This window comes from Hylobates moloch, unplaced genomic scaffold (genome assembly GCF_009828535.3).
Source record: "Hylobates moloch isolate HMO894 unplaced genomic scaffold, HMol_V3 SCAFFOLD_19, whole genome shotgun sequence".
In the NCBI taxonomy this organism is placed as follows: Eukaryota; Metazoa; Chordata; class Mammalia; order Primates; family Hylobatidae; genus Hylobates; species Hylobates moloch.
In genome coordinates this window covers 51,656,932-51,678,860 of record NW_026652294.1, presented here as the reverse complement: position 1 = coordinate 51,678,860, position 21,929 = coordinate 51,656,932, and the positions used below count along the sequence as shown (strand labels likewise).

The 21,929-nt window shown below is 36.3% G+C and overlaps 1 protein-coding gene across 2 annotated transcripts in view; it reads right to left on the bottom strand.

The window, feature by feature from the left end:
- CAAP1 (caspase activity and apoptosis inhibitor 1) overlaps nucleotides 1-21,929 on the bottom strand; it is a 51,348-nt gene that overhangs the window by 9,207 nt on the left and 20,212 nt on the right. For both annotated transcript variants that reach the window (XM_032138552.2, XM_058431701.1), the window contains exon 5: nucleotides 10,387-10,460. In XM_032138552.2, coding sequence (XP_031994443.1) covers nucleotides 10,387-10,460 — 74 coding nt within the window. The remainder of the gene's footprint in view (nucleotides 1-10,386; nucleotides 10,461-21,929) is intronic.

The window sequence follows — 21,929 nt, the reverse complement described above, 5'->3', positions numbered from 1 at the left end:
TATAAAGCTCTTCCAATAATTTGCCATGTTCTATTGTACAAGTCACTTAACGTATACTAAATTATTTCAGATGTATAAAAAGCTTTGGCATCTATGATGCAGTTATAATGGACAGGTGAAATCTACGAAGGCATTCAGCAATACTGTGTTATAGATAACTTGTCTTTTTTTTTTTTCTTATATGTAGTGTGTTAAACTACTGATTTAGATTTAAGTGCATTAGGTTGACCATCATTTATAAAATTTAATTGTGGCATGACTGATTTCTAAAGATAAAGAAAAAATGCAAATGATTCAGTAAAGAAAACCTGTCTAGTATTCTACTGAACCATTACTGAACTTCCAAATAACATGAATATCCACCAGCCTGTAAACTTGACTTTTAAGACTCACAAATCCATTAACTATCCCCTTCAGAGATTATTCCAATAATCAAATAAATATTCACTAAATCTCTTTTACACATGCCATGATGGTGCTGTAAAGGCCTTAGAAGTAGGTCTTGCAAAATGTCAGAGTGACAAAATATTTGTGACATGATTAAGACATAGGTTTTGCCTTCACAGTATGCTTAATGTATGGCATTATACTTTAATATACCAAATTATGCAATACAAAATATAACAGAATTTCAGAATATACAAGGCAACAGGCAAAAATCAGGGAGATATTCATAGATACACGATATGCGACGAGTCTTTAAGAATGGGTAAAATCTAATAGGTGATATTAACAGAAGAGGAAGCTCCAAGTGTGAGGGACAGAATGGGCACAAGCAAAATGCTAGATGTAAAGCTCAGTACAGAGGTATGTGAGCCTGACAGAATAAAATGCACAGGTGAGAATATATAAAAAAAGGCAGTATCCAAAATTATTGTCTCTGAAGACATCACCATTCTAGGATAAAAAGCACAATAGGGACTCCCTGCTAGTCTTTTACAATGGATCAGATAAGTGTATATTTTTGGTCTTGCATTGGGGCACAATAACAGGCTGACATAAGCAATTCCTGACTATAATCTTTTGTTGAGTAATCTGAAAGTAAATAAAAATTTGTTTAAAATAGCATTTATCATTTCTCCTACCACTTATTAAACAGGGTTCTGGTAGAATAAAAGTTTGATATAAAAAATGAAAATACCCAAAAGGGAAAAATGAAGGCAGAACAGCTGTCTCAATTTCCAAGTACTGGAGTTTGGAAGCAAGCAACTTTTCCCCCTCAAGATTTCTTGGAACTTACACTCATTCAAAAGGGCATCACACTCAAATACTTTCTGTTAGTAACATCTCAGTGCTCCATAATCTACCCATCCTAGGAAAGTGTGCTCAAACTCATTGTCTACTTCACAAACTACCATGTTTCCTGTGGCATTGCTTTTGCTTGTTTAAATATAAATATAAGCTCAGAAAGAGATACTAGAGACTTGATTCTAATTTTAGATAATGTAAAATTATTTATTTTTAAATTAAATTTAAATTTTCTGGAGACAGGGTCTCACTCTGTCACCCAGGCTGGAGTGCAGTGGCACAATCATGGCTCACTGCAACCTCTGCCTCCTGGGCTGAAGCAATCCTCCCACCTCAGTCTCCCAGGGCTCATGCCTGTAATCCAGCACTTTGGGAGGCCAAAGGAGGTGGATCACTTGAGGTCAGGAGTTCGAGACCAGCCTGGCCAACATGGTGAAACCCCGTCTCTATTAAAAATACAAAAATTAGCTGGGCGTGGTGATGTGCACCTGTAATCCCAACTACTCAGGAGGCTGAAGCAGGAGAATTGCTTGAACCTGGGAGGCGGAGGCTGCAGTGAGCTGAGATCACACCACTGCACTCCAGCCTGGGTGACAGAGAGAGGCTCTGTCTCAAAAACAAACAAAAAAAAGGGTATTGAGAGAAGAGGGGAGGTGAGCAGAAGTAGGTTAGGGAAGAGAAGGCTTCGCAGATATGGAGATAATCTTAAAAACAGTAGTTCGACATAAATAAGAGTACACTACTGGTGTAAATAAGTTTAGATCTCAGATTTGACATATTGGAACACATGTATTAAAACTTGCGGTCACAACTGATAGGCTGTGAACTAGACATGTGATGATAGATCAACACAGTCCTGGTTTTCAAAAGGTGACTTCTATAAGACTACAGTACAGTAAACCTGACATCAATTCCCAGTGAAATTCTAGGTTTATTAGAAGTTTTATGAGCTCTGGAAAAAAAATTAGCATCAACTAGTTTAGACAGATCAGGTAACATTTGATCAGGAATCTAAATGATGCATGGAAGACCCATATGGTTATCTGAGGAGGAAGCAGGCAGGCAGACGGAACAGCAAAAGCAAAGCCCCTGACACAGGAGTGTTTGGAGTGCCAGAAGAAAGCAAGGAGGCAGGAGCAGAGAGAGCAAGGCAGAGAGTAACAAGTCACATCATGTTAAGGCTGTATACTGGCCAAAGGAAAGATGGACTACGGATTTTGTGTAGACATGGGAAGCTATTAGAAAGCTTTGATAAGGAACAGTGGCATGACCATTCGTACAGTACAAAATAATCAGACTGCTGTGTGAAAGAGACTCCTGGGAGCACGGATAGAAACAGGGGGATCAGGATGGAGATGAAGGAAAGGACTAAGGAATGATTCCAAGGTTCTTGGCCTGGACACTGAGAAGAATGTAACTGCTATTTATTAAAACGGGGATAGATGGTAGAAGCAGCAAGGTTTTTATGTTTTTATGTTTCTTGTTTTTATGTTTCTTGTTTTTAGGGTGGGTGAGGTGTCACAGAGGGATCTAGAATTTATTCAGGTACATGTTAACTTAAAATGCTTATTGGACATTTAATAAGTAAACTGGATACACAAGTGTTAAAGTCTGCATTGTAGAAATAAATGAGTAGTTGCCAATCTTGAAACTACATAAGATCATCAGTTAGACAGTGAAGAAAAAAGTCAGTCCTGGGGCACTCATCCTTTGGAGGTCATAGAAAGCCAGGAAAGCCAGTGTCAAGAAAGAGAAAATAACCAATGCTGTCAAATGCCGCTGATGGGTCAAGATGAGTACTGAGCAATGACCAGTGAAATGGCTGCTGGCAATAATTCACTACAGAGGGGGACATTAATTAGATGGAGAAATGAAGTATTTGCAGGTACCAAAAGATAGCAGGATCAGTACTCAAACAGAGGGGCTGGTCTTGGCAGCACAAAGAGTTCATCCATTTTAACAGGAGATAAGGGGAGTATATAGGTTAAGATACAGATGGATATGAAAAAATTTATTCACATATCTGTTTTCCTTTATTAGACAAGTTCTCTCCAGATCCGGACATATTTATCTTTCTATCCCTAGTGCCTAGAACAAAACAGTAAGTTTGTGGATAAAGGGCACAGAGAAACCAATGAGTACAAGTTACATGAAGGCATATTATGATTCAATATATAGAGACCCTTTTACCAATTAGAAACTGCCAGGTTGATACTGAGGTGATGAGACAGAAAACAATAATGACAACAATGATAACAGAAATAATTACAAGGGCTGATACTTTTGAGCACTTAATATGTACTAAGCACTGCTCTAAAGCATTTTGCATGTATTAATTCATTCAATCCTTATCCCTACATAATGAAATAGGCATTCATATTTACTATCCTCATTTTATAAATGAGGAAGCTGAGGAACAGAGTGTTTAAGTAACTTGCCCTAGGTTCATATAGCTAAAGTAGCAGAAACAAAATTCAAACCCAAGTAAGTTTCCAAAACCTATGCACTTAAAACATCCTATACTATTTCCCAGAACTTAACAGATTCAAAATAACCACAGAAGCTTCACAAATTAGGATGCTGGGTTCAGCTGAATGTATCTTCTTCTTGTGCGTCCCTTAAATGATATATTTACAAAGTCTCACCTGAATAAACATAGTATGTACCAAACATACACCTAGAGTCTGTGTATTAAATATGAATAAATAGTAAGACAACAAAAAGACAAGCTACAGATTCAGAGAAAACATCTGCAAAACATACGTGACAAAGCACTGGTATCCAAAATATATCGAGACCTCTTAAAACAACAATACGAAAACAACCCAGTTTTTAAAATGCACAAATGATCTGAAAAGACAACTCACCAAATATACACAAATGGCAAATAAGTGTATGAAAGATGTCCAACATCATATATCATTAGGGAATTGCAAAAGAAAACAAGAGATTACTTATATGCCTATTAGAATGACCAAAATCCAAAACACTGACACTACCAAATGCTGATAGGAATGTGGAGCAATGGGAACTCTCATTCATTGTCAGTGAGAATGCAAAATGGTACACTTTGGAATAAAATTAAGCAATTTCTTACAAAACTAAACTTGGTATTTATCCAAATGGGTTGCAAAGTTATGTCCACACAAAAACCTGCACACTATTTTATCCATAATTGCCAAAACTTGGAAGCAACCAAGATGGCATGGGTGAATGGATCAACAAACTGCTGTATATCCATGCATTGGAAAATATTCAGCCATAAAACAAAATGTGCTATCAAGCCACACAAAGACATGGAGGAACTTCAAATACTGAGTCACAGAAACCAATCTAAAAAGGCTACACACTGTATGATTCAAATCTACAGAGATTCTAGGAAAAGCATAACTATAGGGACTGTAAAACGATCAGTGGTTGTCAGGGGTTGGGGGAGAGAGAGTGGGCAGGATAAATAGGTAGAACACAGAAGACTTTTAAGGCAGTGAAAATATTCTGTATACTGTAATAGTGGATTGATGTCATTATAAAATTATCAAAACCCACAGAATGTACAACACAAAGGTTAAGTCCTAATCATAAATTATGGACTTGGTTAATAATAATGTACAAATTGGTTCACTTGGAGAAGAGTTGGTAAGCAGGTATATGGAAACTCTCTGTACTTCCTGCTCACTTTTTCTGTAAACCTAAAGCTGCTAAAAAAAAAAAAAAGTCTTTAATAAAAAATAAAGCGTAAATTCATCGTGTATCAACTACACGATGTGGCAGCCAAAACTGCAATTAAATCATAAACTATGATGTGCTGTGTGTAAAGAGTTCTGAAACTGGTAACCAAATCTGGATTCAAGCCTAGTATTTACTGTCTTTCCTTTGGTAGGAGCCCTATGGTAAAGAGGCGCTTTCCCTAATGAACTGGGTAAGAGCGTAATGACTAAAAAGAACCCAGTGTCCCAATAATGACTGAAGGTTTACACTATGTGACCTCCAAAGTAGATGCCTTAAGAGTGTGTCAAAGATCCTATGATATACATCACAGGATAAAATGTTTAAAATGGGTACTTAAAGACACATAGAAATAAACATTTCTCTCAAAATACTGAAATCTTTGTGGTGCAATCATGGCTCACTGCAGCTTCGACCTCCTTCCTGGGTTGAAGTGATCCTCCCTCCTCGGCCTCCTAAAACTCTGGGATTGTGGGCATGAGCCTGGCCAGTAATTTTTTTAAAAGGGGGAGGGGTAGGATTTGAGCCTATTTAAAGCAAAACTCTGTGTGCATATTTTGTGCTTGCATGTCTTTAAGGAAAAGATTCTCACATCGGACAGCTAATGTACAAATATTCGAAATAAGATGTAGAAAATATCTTCACTGATTTTGATCAGTTTATATACCATTTAATTATATTATTTATTTTAATGACTGTATTCAAATGAATATATTTTAAGGAACCATTAAACAGATCAAAGACTAAATCAAACATATTGTCTTTTCTTCCAATAGAATAAAAAATGTAGAGACAAAAAAAGTGTATATTTCACATTGCTTCCATTAAACAATTTAGGAAAACAGTTATTAACCATTCTTCCTAAGTACAAACAATGCACTAGGCACTGGTCTTAACAAAACCTGACAGCTAGAAAGGAACTAGATGATCAAGGCCAAACAGCCAACCACTGCTTGAATCCTCTACAACAGCACCACCAAGTGACTATCTATGTGGCCTGTGTCCAAACACCTTCAGCATCAGAAACTTATCTTAGAAGGCAGTCCACTGCGTTAGACCAAAAAATTTTGTCTAATGATAATGCTATCTATTGGTTCTATTTTTTTTTCTCCAAGGCCATACAGAAAAAATCTAATGACACTTCCATTTAATAGTTCTTCAAATATTTTACAGCAACTATAAACCTCAACTCTTCAATCTAACTTAACAAAGCTATTTCTCATTTATAGTTTTAAATTTTCTCATGAAAACTTCCAAGAAAAAATACAAAAACCGTAAGAACTTAATTTTTGAATTTACAAAGGAAAATAGTTCACAAAACGACATACTTCTCCAACTGTAAACTTTAAAGCAACAATTTAAATACAGACCAATATTTTACTATTGCTGAATGTCTTGAGTAAACTTAACATTAGCAGATATTTGATATTTTTAAAATATTTTCTACAAATGAAATACCTTCAACAAACACTTTTTATTTTTAACTACAGCACAACTGACCAATTCAGAAAATTTATATAAGCCACCATTATTTGAAAAACAACAATCCCTGAAATCCTCCAGGAAATTAACATAAGATCTGAAACTTGCACATGTGAGCTTACACAGGTATGTGCATGCACACGTGTACCTACACATGTGCTATAGCTGTGCTAATGAGTAAAAACTATAACTGATGTTTCTTATACAACTACATTCTGACTGAAATGAATGATTTAAGAAATAATTTCTGGCTGGGTATGGTGCTTCAAGCCTATAATCCCAGCACTTTGGAAGGCCAAGGTGGGTGGATCACCTGAGGTAGGGAGTTCGAGACCAGCCTGGCCAACATGGTGAAACCCCATCTCTACTAAAAATACAAAAATTAGCCAGGCGTGGTAGTGGGCATCTGTAATCCCAACTACTCGGGAGGCTGAGGCAGAATTGCTTGAACCCAGGAGATGGAGGTTACAGTGAGCTGAAATCACACCACTGCACTCCACTCTAGGTGACAGAGCAAAAAAAAAAAAAAAAAGAAAGAAATTATTTCTAACAGAAGAGTTTCTGTTTTACTACAGTACCAATGATTGAACCAATAGATTATATTTACATTTAAATAATATTTTCACTGTAAAGGTAGGTCTTTTTATTAGCCCATTATTAAAGTGCAGTGGAAGTTAGTGTACAATCTCATACTCATCTTCAGCACTGCCAGTTTCAAAAATATTTTCTAGCAACAAAAATGAATGAAACCAGTACTAGACCAAAAAAATGCCAATTTCAACTTAATTCATAATTAGTACTTGTATATTATTCAAGCAATACTTCAGTATTTTAAATGCTCTAAATACTGATAATTTAAATAACTTATATACCATTAATAGGTCACATGATATGATTTATTTTATTCTGAAAGAGCAAAAAGAAAATTCAATGCTGCTTTATATTTTGGTCTACTGAACAAAAGGTTACTTTCGTACTAAATAAGCTTCAGTGAATTTTCTCAATTGGTCAAGCCATTAAAATGACAATGCATTCACAAGGAGCTTATATTCTGCTTTTATTGAGCTCACTGTGAACAAAAATAGCTAGCTATGCAAGAAAAGTTAGAGATACTAGATTTTGCAGGTTACGTACATTACAAATAGACAATATTAGTGTACTTAGAAAAAAGGGAATAATCTTTATTGAGCCTACCAGGATTTCTATTTCTTGATATACCTCAGCTTGTTTGGTAACTTCAAGCAAGTTACTATCTAGTTCAGATTTCAGCAATATTAATATTTATCTGGAAGATGTTTTCCATAAATAAATATTCTAAGTAACTTATGTTTATCCATTATGCAATAAAACATTTTATATTTTAATCATTTAGTAGATATTCTTCTAAAAGACTTTAATTCCCTGCTTTTTAAAAAAAGGCTAAAACTGGCCGGGCACAGTGGCTCGTGCCTGTAATCCCAGCACTTTGGGAGGCTGAGGCGGGCCGATCATGAGTTCAGGAGATCGAGACCATCCTGGCTAACACGGTGAAACCCCATCTCTACTAAAAAATACAAAAAATTAGCTGGGCGTGGTGGCGGGTGCCTGTAGTCCCAGCTACTCAGGAGGCTGAGGCTGGAAAATGGCATGAACCCGGGAGGCAGAGCCTGCAGTGAGCCGATATTGCGCCACTGCACTCCAGCCTGGGCGACAGAGTGAGACTCCGTCTCAAAAAAAAAAAAAAAAAAATTAGCTGGGCTTGGTGGCAGGTGCCTGTAGTCCCAGCTACTCGGGAGGCTGAGGCAGGAGAATGGCGTGGACCCGGGAGGCGGAGCTTGCAGTGTGCCGATATCACGCCATGCACTCCAGCCTGGGCAACAGAGCAAGACTCTGTCTCAAAAAAAAAAAAAAAAAAAAAAAAAAGGTTAAAACTTAAAACTTAATTTAACTACTTGCTATAGATTTAGGCACAACATGAGCATGAACTGTATTGTACAATTGTACTGCTACACGTTGATCTTACATCTTCTCAGTTCTGCTTGATGTGTGTTAGTGTCTCCTACCACCTTGAGAACCTGAGTGTGGTTACAGGCTCCTAAGCATAAAAGGCCTGGACTTTTGACATCTGACTCATTGGAAGTCTTCTTCTCTCCCTCTCTGCACCTTCATGACTGGTTTTTCACATGACTAAAGTTCTCATAAAGAAATCACAGCACAACAGGCTGTTGACACTAGGAAGGGAGTTCTAAAGAACTCTGAGTGTGTGAACATGGGAACAGAAAAACATCTTCTCTTACAAGGTAACATTGGCTAATTTGTGGTCTCCATTCCTTTTTCCTAGGAGCTGGAAATAAATCTGCCCATTCTAGCTTTTCTTTATCCTTTATACAACATTCTCTTCTCAGATGATCTAATAGCATACCCTCCATACTGCCTGTTCATTTGATACAAAGAGCAGAAACAAGAAACAGTTACAGTGTAGTCTAATTATACATGAGGTGTAATCTAATTATACATGAGGTATAAGGTAATATGATTATGATTATATTATATAAAAATAATGTGTTTAGCATGTATTTACATATGACAAATAAATGTCAATTAAACTATGAACCTGAGTTTATGGGGGTGCTCAGAAGAAGTCAGAGTACAAAGACGTAATTTTGTCTGGCTATATATGAGGTTATCACAACAGGACTTTTGAAAAGCAGTGGGAATTTTCAAAACAATCAGAAATATTCATAAATCCTACAGTAAATAAATCAGAATTACAGAAAATCTAGATTTTGCTCTCCCTACGTATAAATTGAACAAATCACTAAATTCGCTGTCTAACCTTTTTTCCACTTTTTAAATTAAGCATTAATAAAAGACCAGTTTTTAAACAAATTCTGCCTAAATAATGACTTGTTTTTCTCTACCAAATAAGTTCATATGACTCATATTTTAGAGAAACTATTCTAAGCTATCAAAGATTAGGTGATTACGTGATAACTCAATCTTCTTGGATGCAACAAATTTTTATTGCTCTGAATTAATTTTATCAGAAACAAATGTGAGCTGGCATTTGAGTAACTAATAAAAACTTATTTTACTTTCAGTTCTTCCTACTAAAGATGAAAAGAAGCAAAAAAGGCATTTAAAAGATTAGCCCTACAAACTTACTTGGCTTGAATAAATTAAAATTACCACTTTATTTCTGCTAGCTGGTAATGTCAAAAACTACTGATTTAAAGAAAGCAATAGATGACGAAGCAAGTAAGTAAACAAGGACAAAACTACCTCAGGGGGAAAAACGTTATCCTATAAACTTACTGTTTTTTTTTCCACATACAACCCAAAGCTACCCAGTTAACATATCTCCAATGTCTTGCAGCTGATGATATGTAAATTACTGAAATAGGCCGGGCGTGGTGGCTCACACCTGTAATCCCAGCACTTTGGGTGGCCGAGGCGGGCGGATCACAAGGTCAGGAGATCTAGACCATCCTGGCTAACACGGTGAAACCCTGTCTCTACTAAAAATACAAAAAATTAGCTGGGCATGGTGGTTGGCACCTATAGTCTCAGCTACTTGGGAGGCTGAGGCAGGAGAATGGCATGAACCCGGGAGGCGGAGCTTGCAGTGAGCCAAGATCACGCCACTGCACTCCAGCCTGGGCGACAGGGCGAGACTCCGTCTCAAAATAAATAAATAAATTAATTTAATTTAATTTACTGAAATAAAACTATTCAAGATGATAATTCTGGTGGCTTCTGTAACTATACATCACAAAATATAATAATTCCAGTAGCTAAAAGAATCATGAAGTGATTGATTTTTGACCAAATAAATTGCTCTCTTCCTCTAGCTGTAAAATGGGGTGAGTTAGACACTGAAAATTTATTATTGGTAAAATGCTTCTATTCTTCAGGTAAATTTTATACAATAATCAAGTATTTGGTTCATACCTTGTTTTAATTCCAAACCTTCAGGTTGCTTATTCTCTCTCATGGATGAAGCAGAATCTATACAGATGTCTTGCCTGGGAAATGAAAATAAGATCAACCTTTAAAACTATATTCAATCACATAATATTTACTACCCAGGTTCCCAGAATTGAGTTAGGCACTAGGGAAGACAGGCTACATTCTTCTAAGCTCCCAGGGTATCATTCAGTGTACTCTGGAAGCTCAGAAACAAGTATTCAAGTGTCAGAAGCAGATACAAACTACTAGCAATTTAAGCAGTATACTTCTTTGTAAAATCAAGGGGCAAACCTGAAAGGAACATGGAAGTAATTTTTCTCCCTTACAATACTCTGCAGGGTAGCTGACAGGAGAAATCACAACTCACAGGAGTATCCAATAATTTTTCAAGTTCAACTGTTAAATTTAATGAGCATTTTGGCACTCAAATTACTTTATATTCATTTAATTTCGTATCTCAAATGCTCTGATGTCTACAGCACGTGGAAAATACATATTTTATATGTAATATACATATGTAATCAAAGTAAAAGGATTAAATGTAAGATCATGCAAAAAAGTTTCAATTCACTATGTTCTGGAATAGAGCTGCAAAATAATGTGCTTTCTTAGCATTATACCATCTTAATGTTAATACACTTTTCAGCAAAAAGGTCAAGAAATTATAAATATTCAAATGAGCTATGTGACCACTTTCTTCAAAATAAGTATCTCTTCTCTATTGCCTTCTGAGAATTTTTATACACATCCTAAGGCTAACATAGTAGAAATATTTAGGAAATCTTCCTACTCACAAAATTGTGTCTATTCATTAACAGTAACAAATCCGTCAAATAACCGAAGGATTAAAAAAGACTTGTGATCATTTCTTTGAGAAGTTTACAATACTCTTTCCAGTCAGCACCTCTGGCACTTTTATGTTTGTTTTTTATTAAAACTGCACTAATACAAGCCCAAACTCAGAGAATACAAAACTATCTGGCTTTGCTGTTAATTATGACATCAGAAATTTATAATTGAGATCTCAGTGTTTTATACTTCTGTCCAAAGTTACCTACTCAGATTTTATTCGTTCACCAGAATGACTTGCAGGTCCCAAGGAGGATATCAACAATTCTTCTTGGCAATCCAGGGACAGATTAAATGCCAGTATACTACATTAAGAGCTTTGCAACGTTTAAAGTTAAAATGTGCTACCTCAAACCTTCCAGTCAAATTAGATTTTACCTACTGGGAGCATTAGTCTAAGTATCTTCCTTTAGAGAAAACGTTTGCTTTCACACATCCTAGAATTGCATTTAGTTATTCTTCTAAACATACACATCTAAATTTACAAAAAAAAAAAAGACTTCAAAATATAATGTAACATCACCAATAAGAGGAGGATGGATATATGTAATACTCTAAGGAAGATACAACATCATTTATATAATATTCTAGCTGAGAATATATAACCTGTATTATGAAGAATCACCAGACAAACTCAAAATGGAAATGAGTAATGTTCTGTTAAGGAAAAGTTGAATGTCATTGTTATAAAATACAAAGGCTGTGGATCTACTCCAGGTTAAAGGGTTGCTAAAGAGCCAAGACAATTAAATGTTATAACTGACCTGAGACTGCTGAACTGGTAGGGAAAATGTTATGAAGGACATTACTGAGTCAAAAGACAAACTGAAATACTGATGGGGAACTGGATAAAAGTATTGTATCAATGTTAAATTTACTCGAGCTGATACTGTTATGGTTACATAATAGAGTATCTCTATCTCTTGGAGAAACACAATGTAACATATAGAGAAAAGTGTCATGGTGTAAATAACTTAGCCTCAAATGTTTCATTAAAAAAACATTTTTATAAGAAGGAAGTATGCAAATGGGATAGAAAGTCAATAATAAGTAAATCTTGATAAAGGGTATATGGATGTTTCTTGTACTATTCTTATTCTTGCAACATTGTAATAAGTCTGAAAGTATTTCCAAATGTTTTAATAATAATGCAATATAACTGCCTTCCCTATGAAAGCCCCTTACAGCCCCTTTAAATAAAAATTGGACCCCTCTATAAAGACTATCTTCTCTCATAAACAATTTATTTTAGTGCCCAAAGTGAACTTCTACAACATTCTATTTTAAGTTGGGTTCTATTAGGCTGTTGACGTCGCCAAACAGAATTTCAGACAGTAAGTACTGTACACCACCCTGTGGCAGAAAAGTGAAGTTAGATGCTGTCAGTATTACCTGAAGTAAAGGGGAAAAAAAAAATCCCAGAAAGTCTTCAATAGTTTGAAAATTTAAAATCCATGTTAGCTAATTTTTACAAGATGTACTTTATGACTAAAATATAAAGTTCTCTAATACAATTTAAAGATCTCCAATAAATGGCATAAAAGGCAAGATATTTACAAAAAGGAAATACCTTAAACTGTAAGAAAATTATGTGTACATGTCTTTTTATTTCTAGTTTTATGAAAATAAAAATTTTGTCCACTCTCAGGTGGTAAGACATATTAAGCGCCAGAATCAGGATATATATTTAAACGACATTCAAATATTTTTATCAAACACTTTAAGGAAGAATTTTATAAACAACTGTAAAGAGAGGAATGGGGAGAGGGTGGGAACACACTGCCAAAGCCAGTTTGGGTTAAGAATTTGGCAATTATCTTTCTGCTCCTTTCCGTTTAAATTGAAAAAAAAAAAAAAAAAAAAAAAAAAAGCCTGTTTTTCTTTTTTGAGACAGGTTGTTGCCCCATCTTCCAGGAGGCTGGAGTGCAGTGATCACAGCTCATTGTAGCCTTGACTTCCTGTGCTCAAGTAATCCTCCTACCTCAGCCTCCCAAGTAGCTAGGGCTACAGACGTACACCACCATGCCCAGCTAATTTTTTTAAGTAAAGGTGGTATTTTGCCCTGTTACCCAAGTTGTTCTTGAACTCCTCGGCCTCCCAAAGTGCTGAGATTACAGGTATAAGCCACCTCACCCAGCTCTGTTTTTATATTTCTAACTCACTTCTCCTATCTCTAACACTCCTTTAAAGCAGCTTAATTTACAAGCTTGGCCTTGAATCACAAGACAGCCCTATACTTATGACTGAGATTTAAGTTCTGAAACCAGTATCAGTCCAACTTACTTTATTTTACCTCCATAAGCTATCCACTGTCCATCCTTTCTTGCAGTTCAATGATTTTTTTTTAAATCAGAGTAATACACTGGGGAGATCTGTGGAACCTAATAAAGAACCACACATACGAACCCCTAAAAGTTAAAAATATATTTCTAAATGTGGGGGGTGGGGGTAAATTTCTTGTCCAAATGTAAAATAATGGCAAATAAATCAACTCATCCCTATTGTGTCCCTCATCAAGCCCCCTTCCTCAGACAGAAAAATTTAATCCTACACCTGCTGAAGGAAACCTTATCTCCGTTTCCTCTACTCAAATAATATAAATCAAACGATCAGTTACCACACCCCAGTGCTTTTTCTGACCCGTGATTCTCTAAGGCTTCATTGTATATAAACTGTCCCCCACCCTGCGACTCCAAGATTTTGCGAATAGGCATTTTCCTAAATAGGGGGCTCTGTTTTATTTTAAAGTGACTAAAAGGAATCAAAGAGGTGAGTATAGTATCTCCTCTTTGCTCTATCCCTGTATTACTGTTTTAATGTCCTTTCCAACTTCAAAAATCAGCGTTAGATCACTTTGTATGGACATTTAAAGGTGCAAACATGCAGGTTTTAAAATGTGGAATGCTATCTAGCATTTTAGGTCACAATATTGCCAGTGGTTAGTAATACTTTCTGTAAAGATTTTCTGAAAAACTGTTATTTTGAATAAGCTTATTATGTTATGCAGAACATTCTACATATTATATAGGCTAATAGCAATTTACAAAGGATATGAGAACATTAAGTGGTGTCCAGATAACCAATTTATGATCCTTTACCAACCCAAAAGTACAGTCAGCTCTTTAAATGTGTCTAAGAGAATTGATAGAAAATAATGTCAATATAACAAATTGATCTCAACTGTGAGAAAAATCCTTTTATACATTCAAATATATATGTTTTCTCCTAAATGATTTTTGTAATAAATGAAAAAAATAGACACATGCCAATCAATTTTTTAAGCAATAGTAAAGATTAAAAAATCACAAGAAATTTGGCCGGGGGCAGTGGCTCATGCCTGTAATCCCAGCACTTTGGGAGGCCAAGGTGGGCAGATCACCTGAGGTCAGAGTTTGAGACCAGCCTGACCAACATGGAGAAACCCTATCTCTACTAAAAATATAAAATTAGCCAGGTGTGGTGGTACACGCCTGTAATCCCAGCTACTCAGGAGACTGAGGCAGGAGAATCACTGGAACCCAGGAGGTGGAGGTTGTGGTGAGCCAAGATCGTGCCATTGCACTCCAGCCTGGGCAACAAGAGAGAAACTCTGTCTCAAAAAAAAAAAAATTTATTGGTTTCTTTAGGTTTGTGTAGCATAAAAGGAATGGAGGGGAAATCCCCAATACTTATCAGTATAAAGTAGAATTTTAGTAATAGTCATTGTTACAGATTCCAAGTAAAAATTCCAAAACAAATACAGTAACTTTTTTTCCAATGCTTACCATGTGGCAAGTACTAATTCTAAAGACTTTAAATCATTTTCTCATTTAATCATCATAACAATCCTATGAGGTAGGATTCTATTTTCCAGATGAGAAAATTGAGGCCTAGGAAGGTTTCGTAGTACTAACTAAAGACAGTAAATAACTTTAATTTTATTTATTTATTATTTATTTTGAGATGGAGTCTTCCTCTGTTGCCCAAGCTGGAGTGCAGTGGCGCAATCTCAGCTCATTGCAACCTCCACCTCCCAGGTTCCAGTGATTCTCCTGCCTCAGCCACCGGAGTAGCTGGGATAACAGGCGCATACCACCACACCCAGTTAATTTTTGTATTTTCAGTAGAGACGGGGTTTCACCATGTTGACCAGGCTAGTCTCAAACTCCTGACCTCAAGTGATCTGCCCACCTCAGCCTCCCAAAGTGCTAGGATTACAAGCGTGAGCCACCACACATGGCCAGTAAATAACTTTAAATGGACACTAATAAAATGTTTAAATGTCTAATAAGAGACTGTTTTATGTTCTGCTATACCAAACAATGGAATAGTAAATAGGCATAAGTATATGTACTGGATAGGACAAAGTCAAAGAGAAAGACATTATTATATGGAAGAAATAAATGGGAAAAGGTACAGAATAGTTTGTACAATATGCTACCATTTGTGTGAGAAGAAAATATATACATATATATGTAAATGTATAGAATATCTCTGGGAGGAGACACAAGAACTGGTTTACTGTGGTTGCCTATAGGAAGAAAGAATAGGGAATGGCAAAAGGAGAGACTTACTCTCACTGTATCCTTTTAAAATCTTTGTATTATGCATATGTGTTTATAATTCAAATAAGTAAGCTGTTAAAAAACAAACACTCTGGTATAACATTTCTGAATAAGAGGATACACAAGAAAAGGTTAACAGTGGTTACCTTTGAAGCTTGGGACCTTAACTTGGATTCTTGGACCATCTCCACCTCTTTACTGCCAGGTGTATGGATTGAATTCAGGAGATTTGTGAATTTGCCTAGTGTATTTGTTTCCTATGAATTCTGTAATAAACTACCACAGCTTGCTGACTGAAAAACAACAAAAATCTATTATCTCCCAATTCTGGAGGCCAGAAGCCCAAAATCGCTATAAATTACCCCAAATCAATACATTGGCAGGGCCACAATCCCTCCAGATGCTCTACAGCAGGGGTCCCCAACCCCTGGGCCGCAGATTGGTACCAATCTGTGGCCTGTTAGGAATCGGGCCACACAGCAGGAGGTGAGCAAGCAAGCATTACGGCCTGAGCCCCACCCCACATTAGATTCTCATAGGAGTGTGAACCCTATGTGAACTGCACATGCAAGGGATCTCGGTTGCATGCTCCTTATAAGAATCTAATGCCTGATAATCTGAGGTGGAACAGTTTCAGCCTGATATCATCCTCCCCACATATTCCCTGATGGAAAAATCTTCTTCCATGAAACCAGTTCCTGGTGCCAAAAAGGTTGGGGATCGCTGCTCTATAGAAGACACTGTTTCACAGGCCTTAAGGCCTTTTCTTCTATCTCCAAAGCCAACATCTCTGACTCTGCTTCCTTATGCTTCTATTATATAGTCTTCTCAAAGACTGTCAAATTTCCTTCTGTTTCCCTCATATAAGGACACTGGATATAAAGATACATGCAAGTGATTGCATTTAGAGCCCACAAAAACAATACAGGAAAATCTTCCCAACTCACCATCCCACTTACTCATATCTGCAGTCCCTTTTGCTATATAAACTAACATTCACAGATTCTAGGGATTAAGATGTGGCTATGTGGGGGGATTTTCTTTAGCCTATCACAGATGGGGAAAAATTACATCTGTATTTTCACTAGAATCCATTTTTTCTAGGTATTAGCAGTATCTGTGATTCTGTCATCATTAGAAATCAACATATTTTCACATAATATAGTTGTTGCACACATCCAAAATACTGTTTATACTTATCCTGTACTTTAAAATTATTAAAGTTATTAGAACTGCTGCTAGATCTTATTAATATGTCCATAAGTATATTACCATATTGCAAAATATTTTAATATTAACTATTTTATTATTAATTTCCTTTCTAATTCTGTTTTAATCCATGAATTTAAAACAAAAAAAGAGCAAACATCATTTTGAAAAAGAATCCATAGGCTTCACTAGACTTCCAAGGGTCCTTGACACAAAAAAGTTTTAGAAGTATAGTACTGCTTTGGAGAAAGAACAAGTATGGGAGGAGGATGGGGTGAGATCAGAAGGTGAAACAGAAAAGTTTTTATCTTCATTTTAAACTTGTGTGCTATCTGAATTTATCTATTATTTATGTACATACAACTCTGCTTTTATCTGAAAGTCAAGAGTTTTCTTCAGTTTCATACTATTCCTTCCTTATTATGCTAGGCTGAAAAACAGCCCCCCAAATATGCCCACATTCTAATTCCCCAGAACTAGTGAATGTTACCTCATATGGCAAAAAACGACTTTGTGATTGTGATTAAGGATCTTGAAATGGGGAGATTATCTTGCATTATTCTGGTGAGCCCAATGTGGCCATAGTAATCATTTCATAAGGATGTAAGAGAAGTCAGAGTTAGAAGAAATGGCAATATCACCCTGGAAGCAGAGAATGATGTGATATGCTCTGAAGATGAAGGAAAGGGCCATAAGATAGAGAATATAAGCAGCAACTGGAAGCTGAAAAAGGCAAGAAAATGAATTCTCCCCTCAGAGCTTCCAGAAATAACCAGCCCTGCTGACACCTTGACTTTAGCCCAGAAAAACTGATTTTCACTTCTGACCTCCAGAACTATAAGAGAATAAATATGTGTTGCTTTAAACCACTAAGTTTGTGGTAATTTGTTATAGCAGCAATAGGAAACTAACACAGTTATAATTTTAAAAAGTTATTAAATCCCAGCTTACAAGAAAACTCAGAGGATATAGGAACAAGTCAAATAACACCATGAAGATACAATCAGATAAAGCCAACAGGTGTACAGGACAACTTACCTACTTTCTTCAACAAGTTCATTTATTAATAAAAAAGCAAACAAGAGACAATAGGAAGGTGGACGCAGTTCTACATTAAAAAGGACTTAAGAGAGAGAACAACTAAATGCAATGTGTACTCTTGCTTGTACTCTGCTTCAGAGAAACCACATGTAAAAGACCTTTAGGGAATATCCAGGAAAATCTGAATATGAAATGAATATCACATATCAGAGAATTATTGCTAATTACATTAAGTGTTATAAAGATATGACTGCATAGGCAAATATTAAAATTAAAAAATTAGATTTAAAATGTCTAATATACTGAAAATACTATAAGACAATAGATGAAGCAAATGTGGAAAACTATAATAATTGTTAGATCTAGATGACAGGTATATGGGAGTTGATTACACTATTCTTTCTACTTTTCTATATGCTTGATATTTTTCATAATAAAAAGTAAAAAAAAAACATAAAATAAACCAAAATAAAACCTAATACAGTGAAATTCCTTTTATTTAACTCAGACAGAAAATGTTACTTCCATAAAAAAGAAACTTATTAACACAGGAAACACTTTTTTAAAGTTAAATATGTAAATTTGAGCATTTTTTATTAACTTAAAATTAAAAACACATCTTTAATTCACCAATCTTTGGATATGGGGCCATGGCCTTACCTTTAATACAAATTCATGGAAGAGAGTTCCATATCATTCTACTCACATAAACCATTGTTGACATTTCTAGTTTTGGCTTAGTTAAAATGAAAAAATCTGAGTGTGGAAAAAAAAACCCATTTATATTTATACAATGCCCCTCCAGATACTCTATTTCCCTACAGCTAATTGAGTGCAACTTTTCAGCAACTCAACTTGAGTTTTCCCAAACTCAAAACAATTTAATCAATTAATCTTTTCTTATTAATAGTTAACCTGTTTACACATTTAAATTACACAATTATAAATTGCCTTGGAAACACAGGAGTAACTCTTGGTAAGCAAACAGTTTAAATGGTGGGAGAGGTACATGGGCATTATTAGAGAGTAGTCATTAACAACCAATTTGGGACACTGTGAACATTAGTGAATTTATTTTTCAAATGAAATGAACAATTAATAAAACGAATCAGTTAAGTGATTAAGAGAAACTTCAATTTTTTAAAAAGGTGATAGAGAAAGAGTAGAAAAAAGGAAAAATACCTGCTAATCATCTAACCCAGTGCTTGAGCAGCAGGATGAGGCAGTAAATTGACTGATGGAAAAATGACAATAGATACAGTTTAAAAGTTAGGTTTCTGTAACAGAAAGAATAACTTTTTTTTTTTTTTTTTAAATGCAGAGGCAGCTACAAAAACAGATAACAATGCTTCCCAAGTCCCTCAAAGTTCCCCACAGGGAAACAGTTGCCAAGCATAACACCTGATTGAAATGAAGACCCCATCTGGGGCTTCTGACAAGCTCATGCCCTCCCATTCTAAGGAAAAGTTCTATAGATTCTGGAAAGGTGCCTATCTGCTTCCTATTTAAAAGTAACTATATCAAGATTTGCTTCAAAGTAATCAGATTAGAAAAACTGGGAGGAGGGTGTTTAAAATAATATGGAAGGGACATAGTGAGTGATAAATATGCAAGGGTTCATCCTACTGCTGTCTTTTTTGTAGGTTAAAATTTCTCTACCATAGAGTTAAGCAAATAAGTAACTGGTACATAACAATCGATACATTCCAGAGTGGTTAGCTGAGTTGTCTGAATCACAGGTCAATTTCCTAAGTGGGTAATTCCCAAGAGGCCTAGATCTCAGGGGTGTGTATATAGACACATACACACACACACGTATACATACACACATATATACTTGTGTGTGTGTGTGTGTGTATATATATATATATATATATTTTTTTTTTTTTTTTTTTCTGAGACAGAGTCTTGCTTTGTTGCCCAGGCTGGAGTAGTGCAATGGCGTGATCTCGGCTCACTGCAATCTCTGCCTCCCCGGTTCAGGTGATCCCCCTGCCTCAGTCCCCCAAGTAGATGGGAATACAGGCATGTGCCACCACACCCAGCTAATTTTTGTATTTTTAGAAGAGATGGGGTTTCACCATGTTAGCTGGGGTGGTCTCAAACTCCTGACCTCAAGTAATCCACCCGCCTCGGCCGCTTAAAGTGCTGGGACTACAGGCGTGAGCCACTGCGCCCAGCCGCAGGTCTGTATTTTTGATAAAAATATTTCCTTAGGTATGTACTGCAGATTTATGCTGCCCATCAATGCAGTTCTACAGAGCACAGTAAATTTTACTCAAATACTTTATTGCATTCAAGTTTATCAATAGTGGTTTAAGGAGGACTCTTTTATTCCCAACAAGTTCAGTCTTGCTGACACTTACTGAGAGAGGTTATCATTTGGCTGAACACCACTGCCCCTCTGAAAGTTATTTATACATACATATTCAGGGAATATATGTCACCTAAATTGAAACAATTCAAATTCTTACTATTCTAATGACATGAGCTGAACCTACTGGATGGCTCCAACTCATGAAAAAGGACATGGATGTTTTTCCCTTATTAAAAATAAAAGAGACCGGGCGCAGTGGCTCATGCCTGTAATCCTAACACTTTGGTAGGCAGAGGAGGGCAGACCACCTGAGTTCAGGAGTTAGAGACGAGCCTGGCCAACATGGTGAAACCCTGTCTCTACTAAAATACAAAGATTAGCCAGGAACAGTGGTGCGCGCCTGTAATCCCAGCTACTCAGGAGGCTGAGGCAGGATAATCACTTGAACCCGGGAGGCAGAGGCTGCAGTGAGCCAAGATCGTGCCACTGCACTCCAGCCTGGGTGACATGGCAAAACTCTGTCTTTAAAAAAAAAAAAGATGGTGAGTAGCTGTGTTATAATAGCTCAGTAGAAAAAGTAATGCAGTCCAGGCATGGTGGCTCACGCCTGTAATCCTAGCACTTTGGGAAGCTGAGGTGGGTGGGTCACCTGAGGTCAGGAGTTGGAGACCAGCCTGGCCAACATGGTGAAACCCCATCTCTACTACAAGACAAAAATTAGCTGGGCATGGCGGCGGGTGCCAGCTACTTAGGAGGCTGAGGCAGGAGAATCACTTGAACCTGGGAGGCGGAGGTTGCAGTGAGCCAAGATCATGCCATTGCACTCCAGCCTGGGCGACAGAGCCAGACTTCATCTCAAAATAAATAAATAAATAAGTAAATAAAATAAAAAATCTAATGCAGCTGCTAATCTCTGGCTTTCAATTGGGCTATGTAAGTGGATGGGCTATGTAACTCTATACACTCATGAAAATTTATTAAACTGACAAACAGCAAGAGTTCTACCACATATCACTGCTAGGGTTCAGCAACAGAAGAGTGGTTATACAGGTAACTCTAGTTACTGCTCTCAATAAGACAACTGATTGAGCCAAAGGAATAGCCAGTATTTTTCAAGAATAAATATCTTACTGCAAAAGCAGTCATTAAACCTCCTACATTTATGCACTGTGTTCTTTCATTCTATCTTCTCTAAATGCCTACCCTGACCATAAATAGCAGTATGCAGGAAACTCCTGTTTTGAAGGGTGGAATAAGTTGCAGACTACATAAGAAACATAACTGTTACAATGTACTAAAATCTAGTATAACTAGTAACCAGTACACTTTAAGTAGTAACTAGTAACTACAGGACACCAACTTGCTTTTTAACCAATTTATATTTTAAGAATACATATGTATTCTATTTTAAACAAAAGCACGCATATTTCAGATTTATAAAACAGGCAACTTAAATGGAGATTTTAAATAGACAGATAGATATACATATAATATATATATATTTAGACAGAGTGTCAATCTGTTTCCCGGGCTAGAGTGCAGTGGCACAATCAAAGCTCACTGTA